This window comes from Chiloscyllium plagiosum, unplaced genomic scaffold (assembly GCF_037043375.1).
Source record: "Chiloscyllium plagiosum isolate Xiang-an unplaced genomic scaffold, Cpla_swu_hap1 HiC_scaffold_22, whole genome shotgun sequence".
Lineage (NCBI taxonomy): Eukaryota > Metazoa > Chordata > Chondrichthyes > Orectolobiformes > Hemiscylliidae > Chiloscyllium > Chiloscyllium plagiosum.
In genome coordinates, this window is record NW_028270160.1 from 11647846 (window position 1) to 11667404 (window position 19559).

A 19559-nucleotide genomic window follows, 5' to 3' on the forward strand; every position below is an offset into this window, starting at 1 on the left:
GTGTTTACTGTGTGATACTGTTAAGTTCCAATCCAACTCCCTCTTCAAAGCTCCACCATCTTTTCAGTGTGTTCCAGCTAATAATTCACACAATTTCAATATTTCTCCCCTTCTCCCCTCCAAACCTTTTTACAATTATCTAAATCTCCGTCCTCTGGCTATTGGCCCACTTGTCAAAGGGATTATTTTTCCCAATTGAAACCTCTCATCGTAATGATAACGTCTTACACAAGGGAGGATGGTTGTGGCTGTTGGAGGTCAGTCATCTCAGCTCCAGGACATCTCTGCAGGAGTTCCTCAGGGTAGTGTCCTAGGCCCAACCATCTTCAGCTGCTTCATCAATGATCTTCAGTCCGTCATAAAGTCAGAAGTGGGGAGTTTGGCCAATGATTGCACAATGTTCAGCACCATTCATGACTCCTCAAATACTGCAGCAGTCTATGTTCAAATGCAACAAGATCGGGACATTTTCCAGGCTTGGGCTAACAAGGTAAGGAACATTCATGAACACAAATGCCAGATAATGACCAACTCCAAAAAAAACCTAATTACTCTCCCTTGACATTGACTCATATTACCATCACTGAATCTCCCACTATCAACATGCTAGGGGTTACCATTGACCAGAAACTCATCTGGACTCGCTATGTCAATACTGTGGCTACAAGAGCAGGTCAGAGGCTAGGAATACTGCGGCAAGTAACTCACCTCCTGACTCCCCAAAGCCTGTCCATCATCTACAAGGCACCAATCAGGTGTGTGATCCCCACTTGCCTGGATGGATGCAGCTCCAACAACATTCAAGAAGCTTGACACCATCCAGGAGAAAGCAGCCCACATCCACAAGCATCCACTTTGTCCACCACTGACACTGAGTGTGGGCTATCGACAAAATGCAGAAATTCATCAAAAGTCCTCAGACAGCAACTTCCAAACCTACAACGTGGTTACATTTCTTCCTCCCTCAGTTGTTGCTCGGATAGGTCTGTCATGTTTTTATTTCCTTCGGCTATCTTCTCCTCTCTCTGACTGCACTTGACAATTCTCTGGATTCCTACACTTCTCCCACGATCTAACCCACTGGTGTAGGTTTCTGTCCAACCTCTGTTCAAACACCCAGTCTCATTATCTTGGGGAAAGAAAGGCTTTCATTACAGTATGTCTCATATCCTCAGGACATCCCAAAGCAGTTTGCTGGCAGCACATATTTTTGCAGTATAATATAATGTAGAATGCATAACAATTTGTGTAAAAGAAGATTCCATTAATAGTAATCTGATAATCACCAATAATAATCACATGCAAAGAATAATCCTCCACCATTTTCGCCAACTCTAACACGACGCCACCACTAAACACATCTTCCCTCCCCTCCCCCTGTCTGCATTCTGCAGAGATCATTCCCTCCGGGACAACCTAGCCCACTCCTCCATCACACCTAACAGCTCTCCCATCACACACGGCACCTTCCCATGCAATCGCAGAAGGTGCAACACCTGCCCCTTTACCTCTTTCATTCTCACCATCCAAGGCCCCAGACACTCATTTCAGATTAAGCAGTGTTTCACTTGTACCTCTTTCAATCTGGTCTATTGCATTAGTTGCTCCCAATGTGGTCTCCTCTATATCGGAGAGACAAAACGCCGACTGGGTGATCGCTTTGCTGAACACCTTCGGTCTGTACGCAATCAGGTCCCGGACCTTCCCGTGGCTTGCCACTTCAACACACAATCCTGCTCCCATGCCACATGTCTGTCCTTGGCCTGCTGCAATGATCCAGTGAAGCTCAAAGCAAACTGGAGGAACAGCATCTCATCTTCTGACTAGGCCCGTTACAGCCGGCCGGTCTCAACATTGAATTCAACAACTTCAGATAATTTTATTTCATTTATTTTATTTATCTTTTCTTTATATATTTTTTTCACTGCTCTGTACCTCTTATTTCTTGATTGTCTCTCTTTCTCTCACGCCCCATTCTCTCATCACCTTTTTCCTCTTCTCTTCCCCCTTTGCTACCTTTCTCCCCTGTTTTCCATTTTGCCTCTGCTTCACCCATCCCCCCCCCCACCCCCCCATACTTTGTCACACAGCACCGGCTTCAGCCTTGGTCATTCACAGCTCCTAATCTCCCTATAATCTCACTGTGCACTGTCATTATCACCTCTTTATTGCTACCTTTGCTTCTGGAGCCATGACTCACCTTCTCTCAGCCGAATATAAATACCTCCCTATTCTCCCTTTTTTATGGCTTTAACAAAGGGTCAGCTAGACTCGAAATGTCAGCTGTTTTCTCTCCTTACAGATGCTGCCAGACTTGCTGAGATTTTCCAGCATTTCCTTTTTTGGTTTCAGATTCCAGCATCCGCAGTAATTTGCTTTTAACCAATAAACTCATTGTATCTAATAGAAAATATTTTAAATAGAATACATCTTCGTCACAATCCAGTGTACCTCCATTTGTGTTGGTCTGTGTGTGTGTGTGTTGGTCTATGTGTGTGAGTATGTGTGTGTGCATGTATGTCTGTGTGTGTTGGTCTTTCTGTGTCTGTCTGTGAATGTGTGCATGTTAGTCTTTCTGTGTGTGTCTGTGTGCGTGTTGGTCTGTGTGTGTGTCTGTCTGTGTGCGTGTTGGTCTGTGTGTGTGTGTCTGTGTGCGTGTTGGTCTGTGTGTGTGTGTCTGTGTGCGTGTTGGTCTGTCTGTGCGTGTGTATGTCTGTCTGTGAATATCTGCATGTTGGTCTGTGTGTGTGTCTGTGTGCGTGTTGGTCTGTCTGTGTGTGTGTCTGTGTGTGTTGGTCTGTCTGTGTGTGTGTCTGTGTGCGTGTTGGTCTGTCTGTGCGTGTGTATGTCTGAATATCTGCGTGTTGGTCTGTGTGTGCATGTCTGCGTGCGTGTTGGTCTGTGTGTGCGTGTTGGTCTGTGTGCATGTCTGTCTGCGTGTTGGTCTGTGTGTCTGTGTCTGTCTGTGAATGTGTGCGTGTTGGTCTGTGTGCGTGTTTGTGTGTGCATGTTGGTCTGTCTGTCTTTGTGTGTGTGTGTGTTGGTCTGTGTGGGTGTGTCTGTGTGCATGTTGGTCTGTCTGTGTGTGTGTTGGTCTGTGTGTGTTTGTGTGTAGTTAATTAGCCAAAATCCATCAACATTCAGCGACTAATCCAAAGTGGTGTTCGTGATTTACTGCAGTCAAGATTAGAATGTTGCTGGAAAAGCACAGCCAGTCAGGCAGCATCCGAGGAGCAGGAGAATCGACGTTCGGGCAAAAGCCCTTCATCAGGAAATGACTCACTGCAGCCTTTGCCTTTCCACTTGTGATGAAAAAGGTTAAAGTTCACACAAGTTCATGAATGTCAGATCACCTGACCCAATCGACTGTTCATTCTCTCATTCACTGCTAAGGAACCCAAATAACTACATCTCAAATTCAGATGAATCTCATCTGGATTCCTGACTGACTCTGTTTGGATTTCCAATTATCTGGATTCCCAACCAATCACGTCCAGTTTTCCAAAATAAGCACATCTGGATTCCTGATAAAGCACACCTGGATTCTCGACTAACTATACCTGAATTCCCTGCTAACCAGGTCTGGCCAGTGTCCTGCCTTAGAGAGGGCTGAAGCTATTCCCTCTCTTGGGGGTTTGAGCAGTATTGGGCCAAGGTGGGAGAACAGTGAGCAGGTCAAAGTGTAAGGGATAAAGCACAGGGGTTATATTGGCAGCTAAGAGTTCGTGTTGTCTAGCTAATAATGCACTGTCCACCTTCCCGTATCTCATAGATCAACTGGAATATATATTTTCCCTGGTGATAATTTTCTTTGGGCTTCCATTGCATTTCATTTTGTGAATATTGAATTGACAAGAGTGCTCTCAGATATTAATATATAGATTGCATTTTGTGGCCAGACTCTGTGATGAATGTGTTCAGACAAGGAACAGCCGATTTTCAATTTGCTAACTTGCGAATGCAGGCCAATCTCCTCTCTCTCTCCCTCTCTCTCAAAGGCACTTCATTCTCACCTAATATCCATCACTCAATGTCTCTGTTATCGATCCTCTGAGGCGGCTATTAAAAAGCAACACCTTGCAGGAAATAATGAATGACTTTCTGAATTAATGAGGAGTTCAGTGACAGTGGACTGCTGGGAACACTGACAGAAATGAACAGCATTGCATGTCCAACACAGAGCAGAAAGACCAGAGACAGCATGGGACATGTTTGAAGTCTGCTCATTTCTTTTCCTTGAGCTTTACTCTAGGGGACGTTGAGATGCTGAAGGGGAGCCAGGAGTCTCGGAGGGAGATAAGAAAATCGTCAGGCTGCAGGAGAGAAAGGGTGGCACGGTGGCTCAGTGGTTAGCACTGCTGACTCACAGCCCCAGGGTCCCAGGTTCAATTCCAGCCTTAGGTGACTGTCTGTGTGGGGTTTGCACACTCTCCACTTTCCTCCCACAATCCAAAGATGTGCAGGTCAGGTGAACCGGCCATGCTAAATTACCTACATGGTGTTAGGTGCATGAGTCAGAGGGAAATGGTTCTGGGTGGGTTACTCTTCAGAGGGTCGGTGTGGACTGGTTGGGCCGAAGGGCCTGTTTCCACGCTGTAGGGAATCTAATCTAAGCTAACACTGTAGGATAGCTCTATGACCCACTAACTGCAGCAGATCCAGAAGGCAGCTCACTACCACCTTCTCAAGGGACAATCTGACTGAACAATAAAGACCAGCCTTGGCAGCGCCACCTGCATCCCAATGAAAGAATGGGAAAGCCAGAAAGGAGGAGGAGTTGGAAGTGCAGAGGGGATTGCATTTTTTAAGATGGGGCAGCTTCTGATGCTGGAAGTGCTATGGAGCATTTGATGTTGTCTGAAAATGCCCTGAGGGTTAGTGGGAAGGAATGGGCCCGTGCTAAGGCATGGGACAGAAAGCTGCAGCAAATGTGGATGCTCCTGTATTGAGCCCAAGCCAATTATTGAAGAGTAAAACTAGACATCAATGCTTGTCGTAATTCAAAACTCACAGCATTACATGCCATTACATGTTACAATTCATGGATTACAGCATTACTTTGCTGCAATTCATTGATTCCAGCAGTACTTCCCTCAACATCCCTTCAAACGTTGCAATTCATAGATTGCAGCATTACATACCATTACATATTGCAATTCATTAACAGCAGCGTTACATCCCATTACATATGTTGCATTTCAATGAAAGCAGCATTACAAGTCTCTAATTCTGACCTGTGCTCCTGTATGTCAGCCATCTCTATATTAAATAACTGTATAATGCAACATTTAAGGAACCAGATCAAAGCAAGTTAACATGGAGCTGGTCTTTAAAAGAAGCTGCAACTAAACTCATGAGATGATTGAAATTTAAGTTAAAATGTGGTTTAGTGTAGTAATTATACACTTTGTGGTGTCCACTGGTTGTGGGAGAGATTTCTTTTTATAATTGTATAATTAAACAATTCCCTTTTCCCATATATATCTTAATAAGATAACTAAAATCTCATTAACTCTGCCTCTTCCTGGGAAATTGAGTTGACTTTTGGAGTGAGTTTCTCCTCCTATTTTGTTGTATCAGTGTCACAGGCTGATATTCCCATTCTGCCAACATGTCATTGCAGTATGGAGGTGGCTAATGGGCGTGATAATGGCCAGATAACCTGGTTCATTTTATTTTGTGACTTTGATGCTGGACTTTGGACATGGAATTGTCCAAATGTTGGCTTTCATCCTTTGGGAGGGAACTTTTGGTTCTTAATTTACACAGCAGGCTTTGCTCAGTCTTCAGGAGGGATGGTAAGGTCCAGCCGAGAAACTCAATCGGCTGGGACCAAACCCGCCCCGAAAAATAAACCCCAGGAGAGAGGGAAATTGAATGTAGAGAAACTGGGAAAAGAAGAGAGTAGAATAGACATGGTAGATGGTAAGAAATAGAGTCATAGAGATGTATAGCATGGAAACAGGCCCTTCCGTCCAACTCATCCATGCTGACCAGGTATCCTAAACTCATCTAGTCCCATTTGCCAGCACTTGGCCCATATCCCTCTAAATCCTTCCTATTCATATACCCATCCAGATGCCTTTTAAATGTTGCAATTGTACCAGCCTCCACCACTTCCTCTGGCAGCTCATTCCATACACGTACCACCCTGTGTGTGAAAAGGTTGCCCCTTAGGTCTCTTTTATATCTTTCCCCTCTCACCCTAAACCTATGCCCTCTAGTTCTGGACTCCCCCACCCCAGGGAAAAGACTTTACCTATTTACCCTATCCATGCCCCTCATGATTTTGTAAACCTCTATAAGGTCACCCCTCAGCCTCCGATGCTCCAGGGAAAACAGCCCCAGCCTGTTCGGCCTGTCCCTATAGCTCAAGTTCTCCAACCCTGGCAACATTCTTGTAAATCTTTTCTGAACCCTTTCAAGTTTCATCACATCTTTCTGATAGGAAGGAGATCAGAATTGCACGCAATATTTCAAACATGGCCTAACCAATGTCCTGTACAGCCACAACATGACCTCCCAACTCCTGTACTCAATACTCTGACCAATAAAGGAAAGCATTCCAAATGCCTTCTTCACTATCCTATCTCCCTGTGACTCTACTTTCAAGGAACTATGAACCTGCACTCCAAGGTCTCTTTGTTCAGCAACACTCCCCAAGACCTTACCATTATGTGGATAAGTCCTGCTAAGATTTGCTTTTCAAAATAAAGCACCTCGCATTTATCTAAATGAAAGTCCATCTGCCACATCTCAGCCCATTGGCCCATCTGATCAAGATCCTGTTGCGATCTGAGGTAACCCTCTTTACTGTCCACTACACCTCCAATTTTGGTGTCATCTGCAAACTTACTGACTGTACCTCTTATGTTCATCCAAATCATTTATATAAATGATGAAAAGTAGTGGACCCAGCACCGATCCTTGTGGCACTCCACGGGCCACAGGCCTCCAGTCTGAAAAACAACCCTCCACCACCACCCTCTGTCTTCTACCTTTGAGCCAGTTCTATATCCAAATGGCTAGTTCCCCCTGTATTCCATGAGATCTAACCTTGCTAACCAGTCTCCCATGGGGAACCTTGTCGAACGCCTTACTGAAGTCCATATAGTTCACATCTACCGCTTTGCCCTCATCAATCCTCTTTGTTACGTCTTCAAAAACCTCAATCAAGTTTGTGAGATGTGATTTCCCATGCACCATGTTGACTATCCCTAATCAGTCCTTGCCTTTCCAAATACATGTCCCTCAGGATTCTCTCCAACAACTTGCCCACCACCGACGTCAGGCTCACCGGCCTATAGTTCCCTGGCTTGTCCTTACCACCTTTCTTAAATAGTGGCATCACGTTAGCCAACCTCCAGTCTTCTGGCATCTCACCTGTGACTAGGATGATACAAATATCTCAGGAAGGGGCCCAGCAATCATTTCCCTAGCTTCCCACAGAGTTCTAGGGTACACCTGATCAGGTTTTGGGGATTTATCCACTTGCATGCATTTCAAACCTCCAGCACTTCCTCCTCTGTAATATGGACATTTTTCAAGATATCACCATCTGTTTCCCCACATTCCACATCTTCTTTATCCTTCTCCACAGTAAACACTGATGCAAAATACTCGTTTAGTATCTCCCCCATCTCCTGCGGCTCCACACAAAGGCCACCTGGTTACCTCCTTAGTTACCATTTTGTCCTTAATGTATTTAGAAAAACTCTTTGGATTCTCCTAAACCCTATTTGCCAAAGCTATCTCATGTCCTATTTTTACCTCCTGATTTCCCTCTTAAATATATTCCTATTGCCTTTATTCTCTTCTAAGGATTCACTCGATCTATCCTGTCAATACCTGACATATGCTTCCTTTTTTTTCTTAACCAAAATCTCAATTTATTTAGTCATCCAACATTTCCTATATGTACCAGCCTTTTCTTTTACCCTAACAGGAATATATTTTCTCTGGACTCGCGTTATCTCATTCCTGAAGGCTTCCCATTTTCCAGCCGTCCCTTTACCTGCGAACATCTGCCCCCAATCAGCTTTTGAAAGTTCTTGCCTAATGCCATCAAAATTGGCCTTTCTCCAATTTAGAACTTCAACTTTTAGATCTGGTCTATCCTTTCTATCACTATACTAAAACTAATAGAATTATGGTCGCTGGCCCCAAAGTGCTCCGCCACTGACACCTCATTCACCTGCCCTGCCTTATTTCCCGAGAGTAGGTCAAGTTTTGAACCTTCTCTCGTGGGTACATCCACATTCTGAATCAGAAAATGTTCTTGTACGCACTGAACAAATTCCTCTCCATTTAAACCCTTAACACTATGGCAGTCCCAGTCGATGTTTGGAAAGTTAAAATCCCCTACCATAACCACCCTATTATTTTTACAGATGATGAACATCTCCTTACAAATTTATTTCTCAGTTTCCCTCTGACTATTAGGGGGTCTATAGTACAGGCCTAATAAGGAGTTCATCCCTTTCCTATTTCTCAATTCCACCCAAATAACTTCCCTGGATGTATTTCTGGGAATATCCTCCCCCAGTACAGCTGTAATGCTATCCCTTATCAAAATGCCACTCCCCCTTCTCTCTTGCCTCCCTTTCTATCCTTCCTGTAGCATTTGTATCCTGGAACATTAAGCTGCCAGTCCTGCCCATCCCTGAGCCATGTTTCCGTAATTGCTATGATATCCCAGTCCAATGTTCCTCACCATGCCCTGACTTCATCTGCCTTCCCTGTTTGGCCCCTGACATTGAAGTAAATGTGGTTTAATTTATCAGTCCTACCTTGTTCACTGCTTTGTCCCTGCCAGCCCTGACTGTTTGACTCGCTTCTTTTCTCGACTGTACCAGTCTCAGATTGACGTCTTTCCTCACTATCACCCTGCCAGAATATTAGTCCTCTTCCAATTCAGGTGCAATCCATCTTGTACAGGTCACTTCTACCCCAGAAGAGCTTCCAATGATCCAAAAATGTGAATCCTTCTCCCATACACCAGCTCCTCAGCCATGCATTCATCTGCTCTATCCACCTATTCCTGCCCTCACTAGCTCATAGCACTGGGAGTAATCCAAGTATTACTACCCTCAAGGACCTCCTTTTTAAATTCCTGCCTAACTTTCTATATTCTTCCTTCAGAATCTCATCCTTTTCCCTTCCTATATTGTTGGTTCCAACGTGTACAATGACCTCCTGCTGGTCTCTCTCTCCTTTGAGAACATTCTGCACCCTGTCTGAGATATCCTTGATCCTGGCACTAGGAGGCAACACACCATTCTGTTTTTTCACTGCTGGATGCAGAAACGCCTGTCTGTGCCTCTGACTGGATGGTCCCTTATCACAATCGATCGCTTGGAACCCGACATACTCCTCATTGCATTAAAGCCAGTCTCAAGACCAGAAATTTGGCTGTTTGTGCTACAATCCCCTGAGAATCCATCACCTCCAACGTTTCCAAAACAGCATACTTGTTTGAGATGGGAATAGCCACAGGAGACTCCTCCACTACCTGCCTACCCCTCCTACTTTTCCTGGCGGTAACCCACCTACCGGATGTATCTGTGGCTTTTCTCCCTTCCTGTAACTGCCAAACATCACACCCCCTAGCTCCTGTAAATTTGTTATTTCCTGTAGCTGCAGCTCTAACCAATCCATGCAATCTGACATGATTCGCAACCAAAGACATTTCCTGCAGACATAATCATCAGTAACATGGAAACTCTCCCTAAACTCCCACAGGAAGAGCACATCACACTTTGCTCTTTCACAATCTACAGACCCAGAAAACAGCACGGTCTTAATGTTCTAAAAAAACACTGCTTCAGGCTAACTTAGCACTAATGGTTCATATTTTTAAAATGTAATTGTTGGAGGGATTGATGACTGGGGGCATAGATTGAATGTTTAACTTTTAACTTTGCTCCTTATTTCTTTCTACCTTATTCTTAGGATTTTGTACCGAGGTACAGTACTTTGTATCTCAGATGGTGCTGTGTGTTGTGACATTATAGACCTTTTACTGTACTCCTGTGCGTGAGGACACATGGCAATAAAGTCTAAATCTAAATCTATAATCATGGGAAGGGACGGGAGGTTTAGAGGCCATGTGAGGAAAGGATTCACCCAGAGGGTGGTGTGAATCTGGAACTCACTGCCTGTGAGGGTAGGAGAGACAGGAACCCTGAACAAGTGTTTAGATGGACATTACAATGCCAAGCTACACAAGGATATGGGCAAGTGATGGGAAAAGGGATAGAATAGTTATGTGGCTGTTTATGACCAGTGCAGATACGATGGGCTGAAGGGCAGTCTGGGTGCTATAGATCTCAATGATGGTGACTCCATGAGAGGGGGAGACACAGCAATGGTGGTGGGAAGACAGCAATGAGGGGGAACACAGCAATGAGGGGGAGACAGCAAGATGGCGACAGCAATGAGGGGGGACACAGCAATGAGGGGGAGACAGCAATGAGGGGGGAGACAGCAATGAGGGGGAACACAGCAATGAGGGGGAGACAGCAATGAGGGGGGACACAGCAATGAGGGGAACACAGCAATGAGGGGGGACACAGCAAGGGGGGGACACAGAAATGAGGGGAGAGACAGCAATGAGGGGGGACACAGCAATGAGGGGGGAGACAGCAATGAGGGGGGACACAGCAATGAGGGGGGAGACAGCAATGAGGGGGGACACAGCAATGAGGGGGAGACAGCAATGAGGGGGAGACAGCAGTGAGGGGGGACACAGCAATGAGGGGGGACACAGCAATGAGGGGGGACACAGCAATGGGGGGACACAGCAATGAGGGGGGACACAGAAATGGGGGGACACATCAATGAGGGGAGAGACAGCAATGAGGGGGGACACAGCAATGAGGGGGGGACACAGCAATGAGGGGAACACAGCAATGAGGGGGGAAACAGCAATGAGGGGGGACAGCAATGAGGGGGAGACAGCAATGAGGGGGTCACAGCAATGAGGGGGACACAGCAATGAGGGGAGAGACAGCAATGAGGAGGGACACAGCAATGAGGGGGAGACAGCAATGAGGGGAGACACAGCAATGAGGGGAGACACAGCAATGAGGGGAGCACAGCAATGAGGGGGGACACAGCAATGGGGGGACACAGCAATGAGGGGGGACACAGCAATGGGGGACACAGCAATGAGGGGAGAGACAGCAATGAGGGGGGACACAGCAATGAGGGGGGGGACACAGCAATGAGGGGAACACAGCAATGAGGGGGAGACAGCAATGAGGGGGGACACAGCAATGAGGGGAACACAGCAATGAGGGGGGACACAGCAAGGGGGGGACACAGAAATGAGGGGAGAGACAGCAATGAGGGGGGACACAGCAATGAGGGGGGAGACAGCAATGAGGGGGGACACAGCAATGAGGGGGAGACAGCAATGAGGGGGAGACAGCAATGAGGGGGGACACAGCAATGAGGGGGGACACAGCAATGGGGTGACACAGCAATGAGGGGGGACACAGAAATGGGGGGACACATCAATGAGGGGAGAGACAGCAATGAGGGGGGACACAGCAATGAGGGGGGGACACAGCAATGAGGGGAACACAGCAACGAGGGGGGAAACAGCAATGAGGGGGGACAGCAATGAGGGGGAGACAGCAATGAGGGGGTCACAGCAATGAGGGGGACACAGCAATGAGGGGAGAGACAGCAATGAGGAGGGACACAGCAATGAGGGGGAGACAGCAATGAGGGGAGACACAGCAATGAGTGGAGCACTGCAATGAGGGGGGACACAGCAATGGGGGGACACAGCAATGAGGGGGGACACAGCAATGGGGGACACAGCAATGAGGGGAGAGACAGCAATGAGGGGGGACACAGCAATGAAGGGGGGGGACACAGCAATGAGGGGAACACAGCAATGAGGGGGGAGACAGCAATGAAGGGGGAGACAGCAAAGAGGGGGAGACAGCAATGAAGGAGAGTCAGCAATGAGGGGGGACACTGCAATGAGGGGGGTCACAGCAATGTCAGGGGACACAGCAATGAGGGGGATACAGCAATGAGGGGGATACAGCAATGAGCAGGGAAACACAGCAATGAGGGGGACAGCAATGGGGGGACACAGCAATAAGGGGGGAGACAGCGAGGAGGGGGAGACAGCAATGGGGGGACACAGCAATGAGGGGGAGACAGCAATGAGGGGGAGACAGCAATGGGGGGAAACAGCAATGAGGGGGAGACAGCAATGAAGGGAGAGACAGCAATGAGGGAGGACACAGCAATGGGGGGAGACAGCAATGGGGGGACACAGCAATGAGGGGGAGACAGCAATGAGGGGGAGACAGCAATGAGGGACATTGCAATGAGGGAGGGCACAGCAATGAGGGGGAGACAGCAATGAGGGGGACACAGCAATGAGGGGGAGACAACAATGTGGGGGGACACAACAATGAGGGGGACACTGCAATGAGGGGGGACACTGCAATGAGGGGGACACAGCAATGAGGGGGGACAGCAATGGGGGGGACACAGAATTGAGGGGGGACACAGCAATGAGGGGACACACAGCAATGAGGGGGAGACAGCATTGAGGGGGGAGACAGCAATGAGGGGGGAGAGCAATGAGGGGGGACAGCAGTGAGGGGAACACAGCAATGGGGGGGACACAGCAATGATGGGGGAAAACAGCAATGGGGGGGACACAGCAATGACGGGGGACATAGCAATGAGGGAGGACACAACAATGACGGGGTCACAGCAATGAGGGAGGACACAGCAATGAGGGGGACACAGCAATGGGGGGGACACAGCAATGAGGGGGACACAGCAATGGGGGGGGACACAGCAATGACGGGGGAAAACAGCAATGGGGGGACACAGCAATGACGGGGGACATAACAATGAGGGAGGACACAGCAATGACAGGGTCACAGCAATGAGGGAGGACACAGCAATGAGGGGGACACAGCAATGGGGGGGACACAGCAATGAGGGGGACACAGCAATGGGGGGGGACACAGCAATGAGGGGGACACAGCAATGAGGGGGACACAGCAATGAGGGAGGACACAGCAATGAGGGGGACACAGCAATGGGGGGGACACAGCAATCAGGGGGGACAGCAATGAGGGGGGAGACAGCAATGAGGGGGGACACAGCAATGAGGGGGGAGACATCAATGAGGGGGAGACAGCATTGAGGGGGAGACAGCAATGAGGGGAACACAGCAATGAGGGGGAGACAGCAATGACGGGAGACAGCAATGGGGGGGGGACAGCAATGAGGGGGGACACAGCAATGAGGGGAGACAGCAATGAGGGGGAGATAGCAATGAGGGGGAGATAGCAATGAGGGGGGACACAGCAATGAAGGGGAGACAGCAATGAGGGGGGACACAGCAATGAGGGGAACACAGCAATGAGGGGGGACACAGCAATGAGGGGGACACAGCAATGAGGGGGAGACAGCAACGAGGGGGGAGACAGCAATAAGGGGAACACAGCAATGAGGGGGGACACAGCAATGAGGGAGGAGACAGCAATGAGGGGACACAGCAATGAGGGAGGAGACAGCAATGAGGGGGGAGACAGCAATGAGGAGGGAGACAGCAATGAGGGGTGACAGCAATGAGGGGGGAGACAGCAATGAGGGGCGACAGCAATGGGGGGTGACACAGCAATGAGGGGGAGACAGCAACGAGGGGGGGAGACAGCAATAAGGGGAACACAGCAATGAGGGGACACAGCAATGAGGGGGGACACAGCAATGAGGGAGGAGACAGCAATGAAGGGGACACAGCAATGAGGGGACACAGCAATGAGGGGGGACACAGCAATGAGGGAGGAGACAGCAATGAGGGGGGACACAGCAATGAGGGGCGACAGCAATGGGGGGCGACACAGCAATGAGGGGGAGACAGCAAAGAGGGGGGAGACAGCAGTGAGGGGTGACACAGCAATGGGGGGGACACCGCAATGAGGGGGGACACAGCAATGAGGGGGGAGACAGCAATTAGGGTGGACATAGCAATGAGGGGGAGACAGCAATGAGGGGGGAGACAGCAATGAGGGTGGACACAGCAATGAGGGGGAGACAGCAGTGAGGGACAAAGCAATGGGGGGACACAGCAATGAGGGGGAGGCAGCAATGAGGGGGGACACAGCAATAATGGGGGAGACAGCAACGAGGGGGGAGACAGCAATGATTGGGGAGAGCTCAGACCCGAGGAAGGCTTTAAGGTGATTCTGTCCCTCCCTAGGGAACAGTTTGTCAACCCTTGAAAACGTTCCACACCCTGGAAATAAAGCAATAGCACAGGGCGGAATCTCACTGGGAAGGTCCCTGGGAATTGTCAATGGTTTCCTCAACAAATGAATATTCCTTCACACCCCTAACGTGTAAATGATGGACAGAAACTGGAGAGTCAGGAGGAGAATTAATTGTCTGTAAAGCACTTTGGAACATCCTGAGGCTTAGAAGGCATTATATAAATGCAGGGTTTGGTGGCATGATGGCACAGTGGTTAGCCCTGATACCTTATGGTGCCAGAGACCTGGGTTCAATTCCTGCCTCAGGTGACCCTCTGGGTGGAGTTTGCACATTCTCTCTGTGTCTGTGTGGGTTTTCTCCCACTTTCTAAAAATGTGCAGATTAGATGAATTGACCATGCTAAATTGCCCACAGTGTTAGGTGTAGGGGAATGGGTCTGGGTGTGTTGTGCTTTGGCAGGTCAGTGTGGACTTGTTGGGCCGAAGGGCCTGTTTCCACACTGTAAGTAATCTAGTCTAATGTGTTTGATCCAATTGGATGTGATAGAAAGTTCAGTATTACTGGTATCGTTTCAAACTCTATGGAACAGGGAAGCCAATTTGATTTATAACTGGGACCTCATACCTCACAGCCGCGTATAAAGCGTTATTTACCCCTTTCTCTGACTGAACTATCTGGATAGTTCCAACAACTTGGAGAGTTGCTGTAACTGGTGCAGCAGCACTCTCTGCTGGTAGGACATTGCTACTGGCTGAATTTTTTTTTTAAATTGTCCCTGATTTCAGGACAGGCTCCATAGAGTCATCCAGCATGGAAACAGACCCTTCGGCCCAACCAGTCCATGCTGAACATAATCCCAAACGAAACTAGTCCCACCTGCCTGCTGCTGGCCCGTATCCTTCCAAACATTTCGTATTCATAGTTAAAAATCACACAACACCTGGTTATAGTCCAACAGGTTTAATTGGAAGCACACTAGCTTTCGGAGCATTGCTCCTTATCAGTCCAACACTGGCACCTCCAAATCTTTCTTATTCATGTGCTTGGCCAAATGTCTTTTAAACATGATAATTGTGCCCACATCCACCACTTCCTCAGGAAGTTCACTCCACATTCAAACTGCCTTCTGTGTAAAAAAATTGTTGCTCATGCCTTTTTATAAATCTCTGTCCTCTCACCTTAAAAATGGCCCCTACTGTCTTGACATCCCCCAAAGGAAGAAAAACACCTACCAGTCACCTTATCTATACCCCTCAGTATTTTATAAACCTCTATCAGGTCTCCTCTCAACCTCCTACGCTCCAGTGAAAAAAATCCCAGCCTGTCCAGCCTTTCTTCATAACTCAAACCCTCCATACCTGGCAACATCCTGGTGAACCTCTTCTGAAACTTCTCCAGCTTCATAATATCCTTCACATAATTGGGTGCCCTGAACTTGACACAGTATTCCAGAAAGCTATAGAATAAAGAATATCAGAGACAAGGAATTCATCTTTCAAAATTAAATTTTTGCACTTGCCCAAATCCCATTACAACATAACAATCCTACTTAAAATCCTAGCTGTCTGATCAAGTATTTCCTGTATCTCCTTATGCTCTGTATCAACATTTGGCTGACACTCTGCTCTGAAGTGTCTTGGGGATGTTTTCCAACATTAAAGGTGCTACATCAATGAAGTTGTTATTGTGCCTTCCTTTGACATTAGGTGCTTTCAGAACCCTCTGGTTGTGTGCTCTAATTGATAAGCTGTCTATCATTGATGGAGATTTGCCTCTTTGTTTCAGCGTGCTGTTGATTGTTGGTTCAAGTCCCACAGTGAGCCCTCGCCCATGTGGAAGACGGTGTGGGGAGTTAAAGAGTCGAGAGTGTGGTGCTGGAAAAGCACAGCAGGTCAGGCAGCGTCAGAGGAGCAGGAGAATCCACGTTTCCTGATAAAGGGTTTATGCCCGAAATGTTGACTGGCTCCTGCTCCTCGGATGCCCGAAATCCTGCTCCTCGGATGTTGCCTGGCCAGCTGTGCTTTTCCAGCACCACATTCTTACCTCTGATTCTCCAGCATCTCCGGCCCTCACTTTCTCCTGATGCAGGGAGCAAACACTGGCCTGGACCAGCTGCCTCACATAGCCCTGTGTGGTGCTGTAGACCCCGTTTGACTGGGATGTATCAGAGTGTCACTGAGTACTGACTGGACTGTGCTGTGCTCCATTGCAGAGTCTCACCACGGGATGGGGCAGACCCGTCGATTGAAGAGGAAGACGCAGGAGATGCTGCGGAACCCACAGGACAAGGAACAGGTAAAGCCAACCTGCTTTCCCCTCCCTCTGCGCCCCCCCTAACTTCACCGCCAACCCAGGGTTCCAGCCCGTTGCCCTGACACCGGACCCTAACACTTGTGGGTTTAGTGGTGCGTGGGGTAGCTGCTGTGCTTCAGGGGCAGGAGCTCAGGGCTTGGGTCCCGTTCCATGTCTTGACGGTCCAAGAATGTCCATAACGAGGGCAAACGGTTTGAGAATCGACCCTCAAATCCATCTGATGCTCGCCAATGGGAGATGTTAAGAGCAGGATTAGTCACCTCAATGTTGGAGTCCTGACTGTCACTATCTCTAGCTTCGGGCAACAATATCTATGTTAAGGTGCGTATTTCCACTCCCTGAATGGACTGTAACACACCCCTACCAAAAGCAGGTCAGTGAATACACAGTCTGTAAGGCTGCAACTGAGGTTAATTCAAACGTAGGTCTCTCGAACATTATCTTGGGTCTCTGGATTACACTGGATCTCTGGATTCATAGAATCTCTGCAGTGTGGAAACAGGCCCTTCAGCCCAACAAGTCCACACTGACCCTCCAAAGTGTATCCCTCCCCAGTACATTCCCCGTGACTCTACATTTACCCTTGAGTAATGCACCTAACCTACACGTCCCTGAACACTAGGGGCAATGCACCTAATCTGCACATCTTTGGACTGTGGGAGGAAATGGGAGAAAACCCTCACAGACACGGGAAAACCGTGCAAACTCCACACAGACATTCACCCGAGGCTGGAACCGAACCCAGGTCCCTGACACTGTAGTGGGCGGCATGGTGGCACAGTGGTTAGCACTGCTGCCTCACAGCGCCAGAGACCCGGGTTCAATTCCCACCTCAGGCGACTGACTGTGTGGAGTTTGCACATTCTCCCCGTGTCTGCGTGGCTTTCCTCCGGGTGCTCCGGTTTCCTCCCACAGTCACAAAGATGTGCAGGTTAGGTGAATTGGCCATGCTAAATTGCCCGTAGTGTTAGGTAAGGGGTAGATGTAGGGGTATGGGTGGGTTGCGCTTCGGCGGGGCAGTGTGGACTTGTTGGGCCGAAGAGCCTGTTTCCACACGGTAAGTAATCTAATCTAATGCTAACCACTGAGTCACTGGGCCATCCTAAGCCAGGAGCAGGCAGATGGGACTAGTTTAGTTCGTGATTATGTTTGGCATGGACTGGTGGACCAAAGGGTCTGTTTTCTTGCTGTTGAGTGTATGACTCTATTTAAGGCAGAAATCCAACTGGACAACAATCTCTTGAAGAATGGGTCACTGTTGCCAGTGAGGAGAACGCCCATTTATAACTTGTTCTTCTCGTGGGAGGGTGAGGGTCGATCTTGCTAAAGTGCCCTTTCTGTGTTGAGTGGGGCGGAAGGAGGAAGAGGGGAAGGTCGCTGAGAAGCTGGCAAGAGAAGACTGACAGCAGGAGTGGACTGGGTTAGGAAGGGACGTATGGAACCCAGGATCCTTCGGAGTTTCAACCAGTTAAGCCTGTGAATATGCTTCCATGTGAGGCAGACAGAATTTAGTTTTGGTGTCGCAGGAAATCAATGGAGCCAATGGGAAAATGGAGCTTGATCCAAAGTTCAACCTTGATAGCATTGAATAGTGGAGCAGACTCGATGGGTTGAATGGCCTATTCCTGCTCCAATTTCTTACATTCAGTTTCGTTTCGCAGCTGGTCAGGCCTAGTCAGTCACAAACTGAGCACTGCGTTTGCCCCAAGACAACGCTTAGCTTTGAAGTAACTCCACAGAGTTTGGTATCCCATCATCCTTTAGTTAAACGTGGAGAGTCCTTGACACTGGCTCATCTTCCACAGAGCCGGCTCTCAGAGTGAACAGAATTTCTGTTTTCTTTTTATCACTCCTGTTCTTTTGTTAAAATTTTCTCCCACACTACCACTGTTAGGCTTATTTTTCCCCGGCACCCATGTTTGTGTGTGTGCAGGTGTCATACACAGTGAAGAACAACGTGTGTGTAAATCTTTATTTACATTCCACCACCAGGAAGAAAGGAAACGCCCGAGTGGCCAGTGACAAGCAGTGCCCTTCACATCAAAGGGCAACACTGTGTGATCAAACAGTGAAGGGGAGGGCAGGGATTAAATCAAAATAGAGTTGGAGGGGGAAATGATGCACTCCACTCCCTGCAGCGCCCACCTCTCCCTGAACAACTCCAGGGTGTTGGTGGACACCGCGCGCTCCTTCTCCAAGGACATCCGGGCCCTAACGTAACTGCGGAAGAGGGACAGGCAGTCGGACCTAACGACCCCCTCCACGGCCCGCTGCCTGGACCTGTTTATGGCCAGTTTGGGACTCTCTGTCAGCTGGGGCTCCCTGATTGGACCAGTTAACAGCTCTAATCGGGGAACTGCTATTCTTAGAGGTCCACCTGGCTGACCCCATTATAATCACGACAAGTTTCAGGACCGATTCATTATTTTATTCAACGAGATTAGCTTCTGTATAAAATACAAATTATTTCTTCCTTCTAACTGGGCTGTAGATGGCACTGTATCGCTTTGTTTGAAGTCTAGGTTCACAGGCCAAGTCACAGGATTCCCAACTCAATGGAGATCATTCTTTGACTCTCAATAGGATTCCATCGCCTGAGGCATGTTCTTTAGCAATGTTGAATCACTCACCACCCCCCATCCTTACTGCTCCTCCTGAACATTTGGTGTACTCCTGGGTGGCAGTGATCAATCCTCACGCTGTGTTTCGATGCTCTCCTTCAATGGCTACCCTCAGTGACTGAGATAAGAAGTACAATAGCACAGGACTCAAAGTAACATCTCGCTGTGCGTAGCCTGCCTCACTCTGACGCTGAAATAGGGCACATTGAGGGAGGTAACGGCCTACTGGTAGTATCTAGATTAATAATACCTAGTGGTAGAATGGTGGAATTTGAAATCATTTTTTAAAATTTGAAATTTAGAGTCTAATGATGACCATGTATCCATTGCTAGTTGTCAGGAAAAACCCATCTGGTTCACTAAAGTCCT

The 19559-nt window shown here is 48.2% G+C and overlaps 1 protein-coding gene across 2 annotated transcripts in view; it reads left to right on the forward strand.

Annotated features, from left to right (window-relative positions):
- Positions 1-19559, forward strand: part of LOC122561313 (cartilage acidic protein 1) — a 340450-nt gene that overhangs the window by 290751 nt on the left and 30140 nt on the right. For both annotated transcript variants that reach the window (XM_043712997.2, XM_043713000.2), the window contains exon 9: positions 16469-16551. In XM_043712997.2, coding sequence (XP_043568932.2) covers positions 16469-16551 — 83 coding nt within the window. The remainder of the gene's footprint in view (positions 1-16468; positions 16552-19559) is intronic.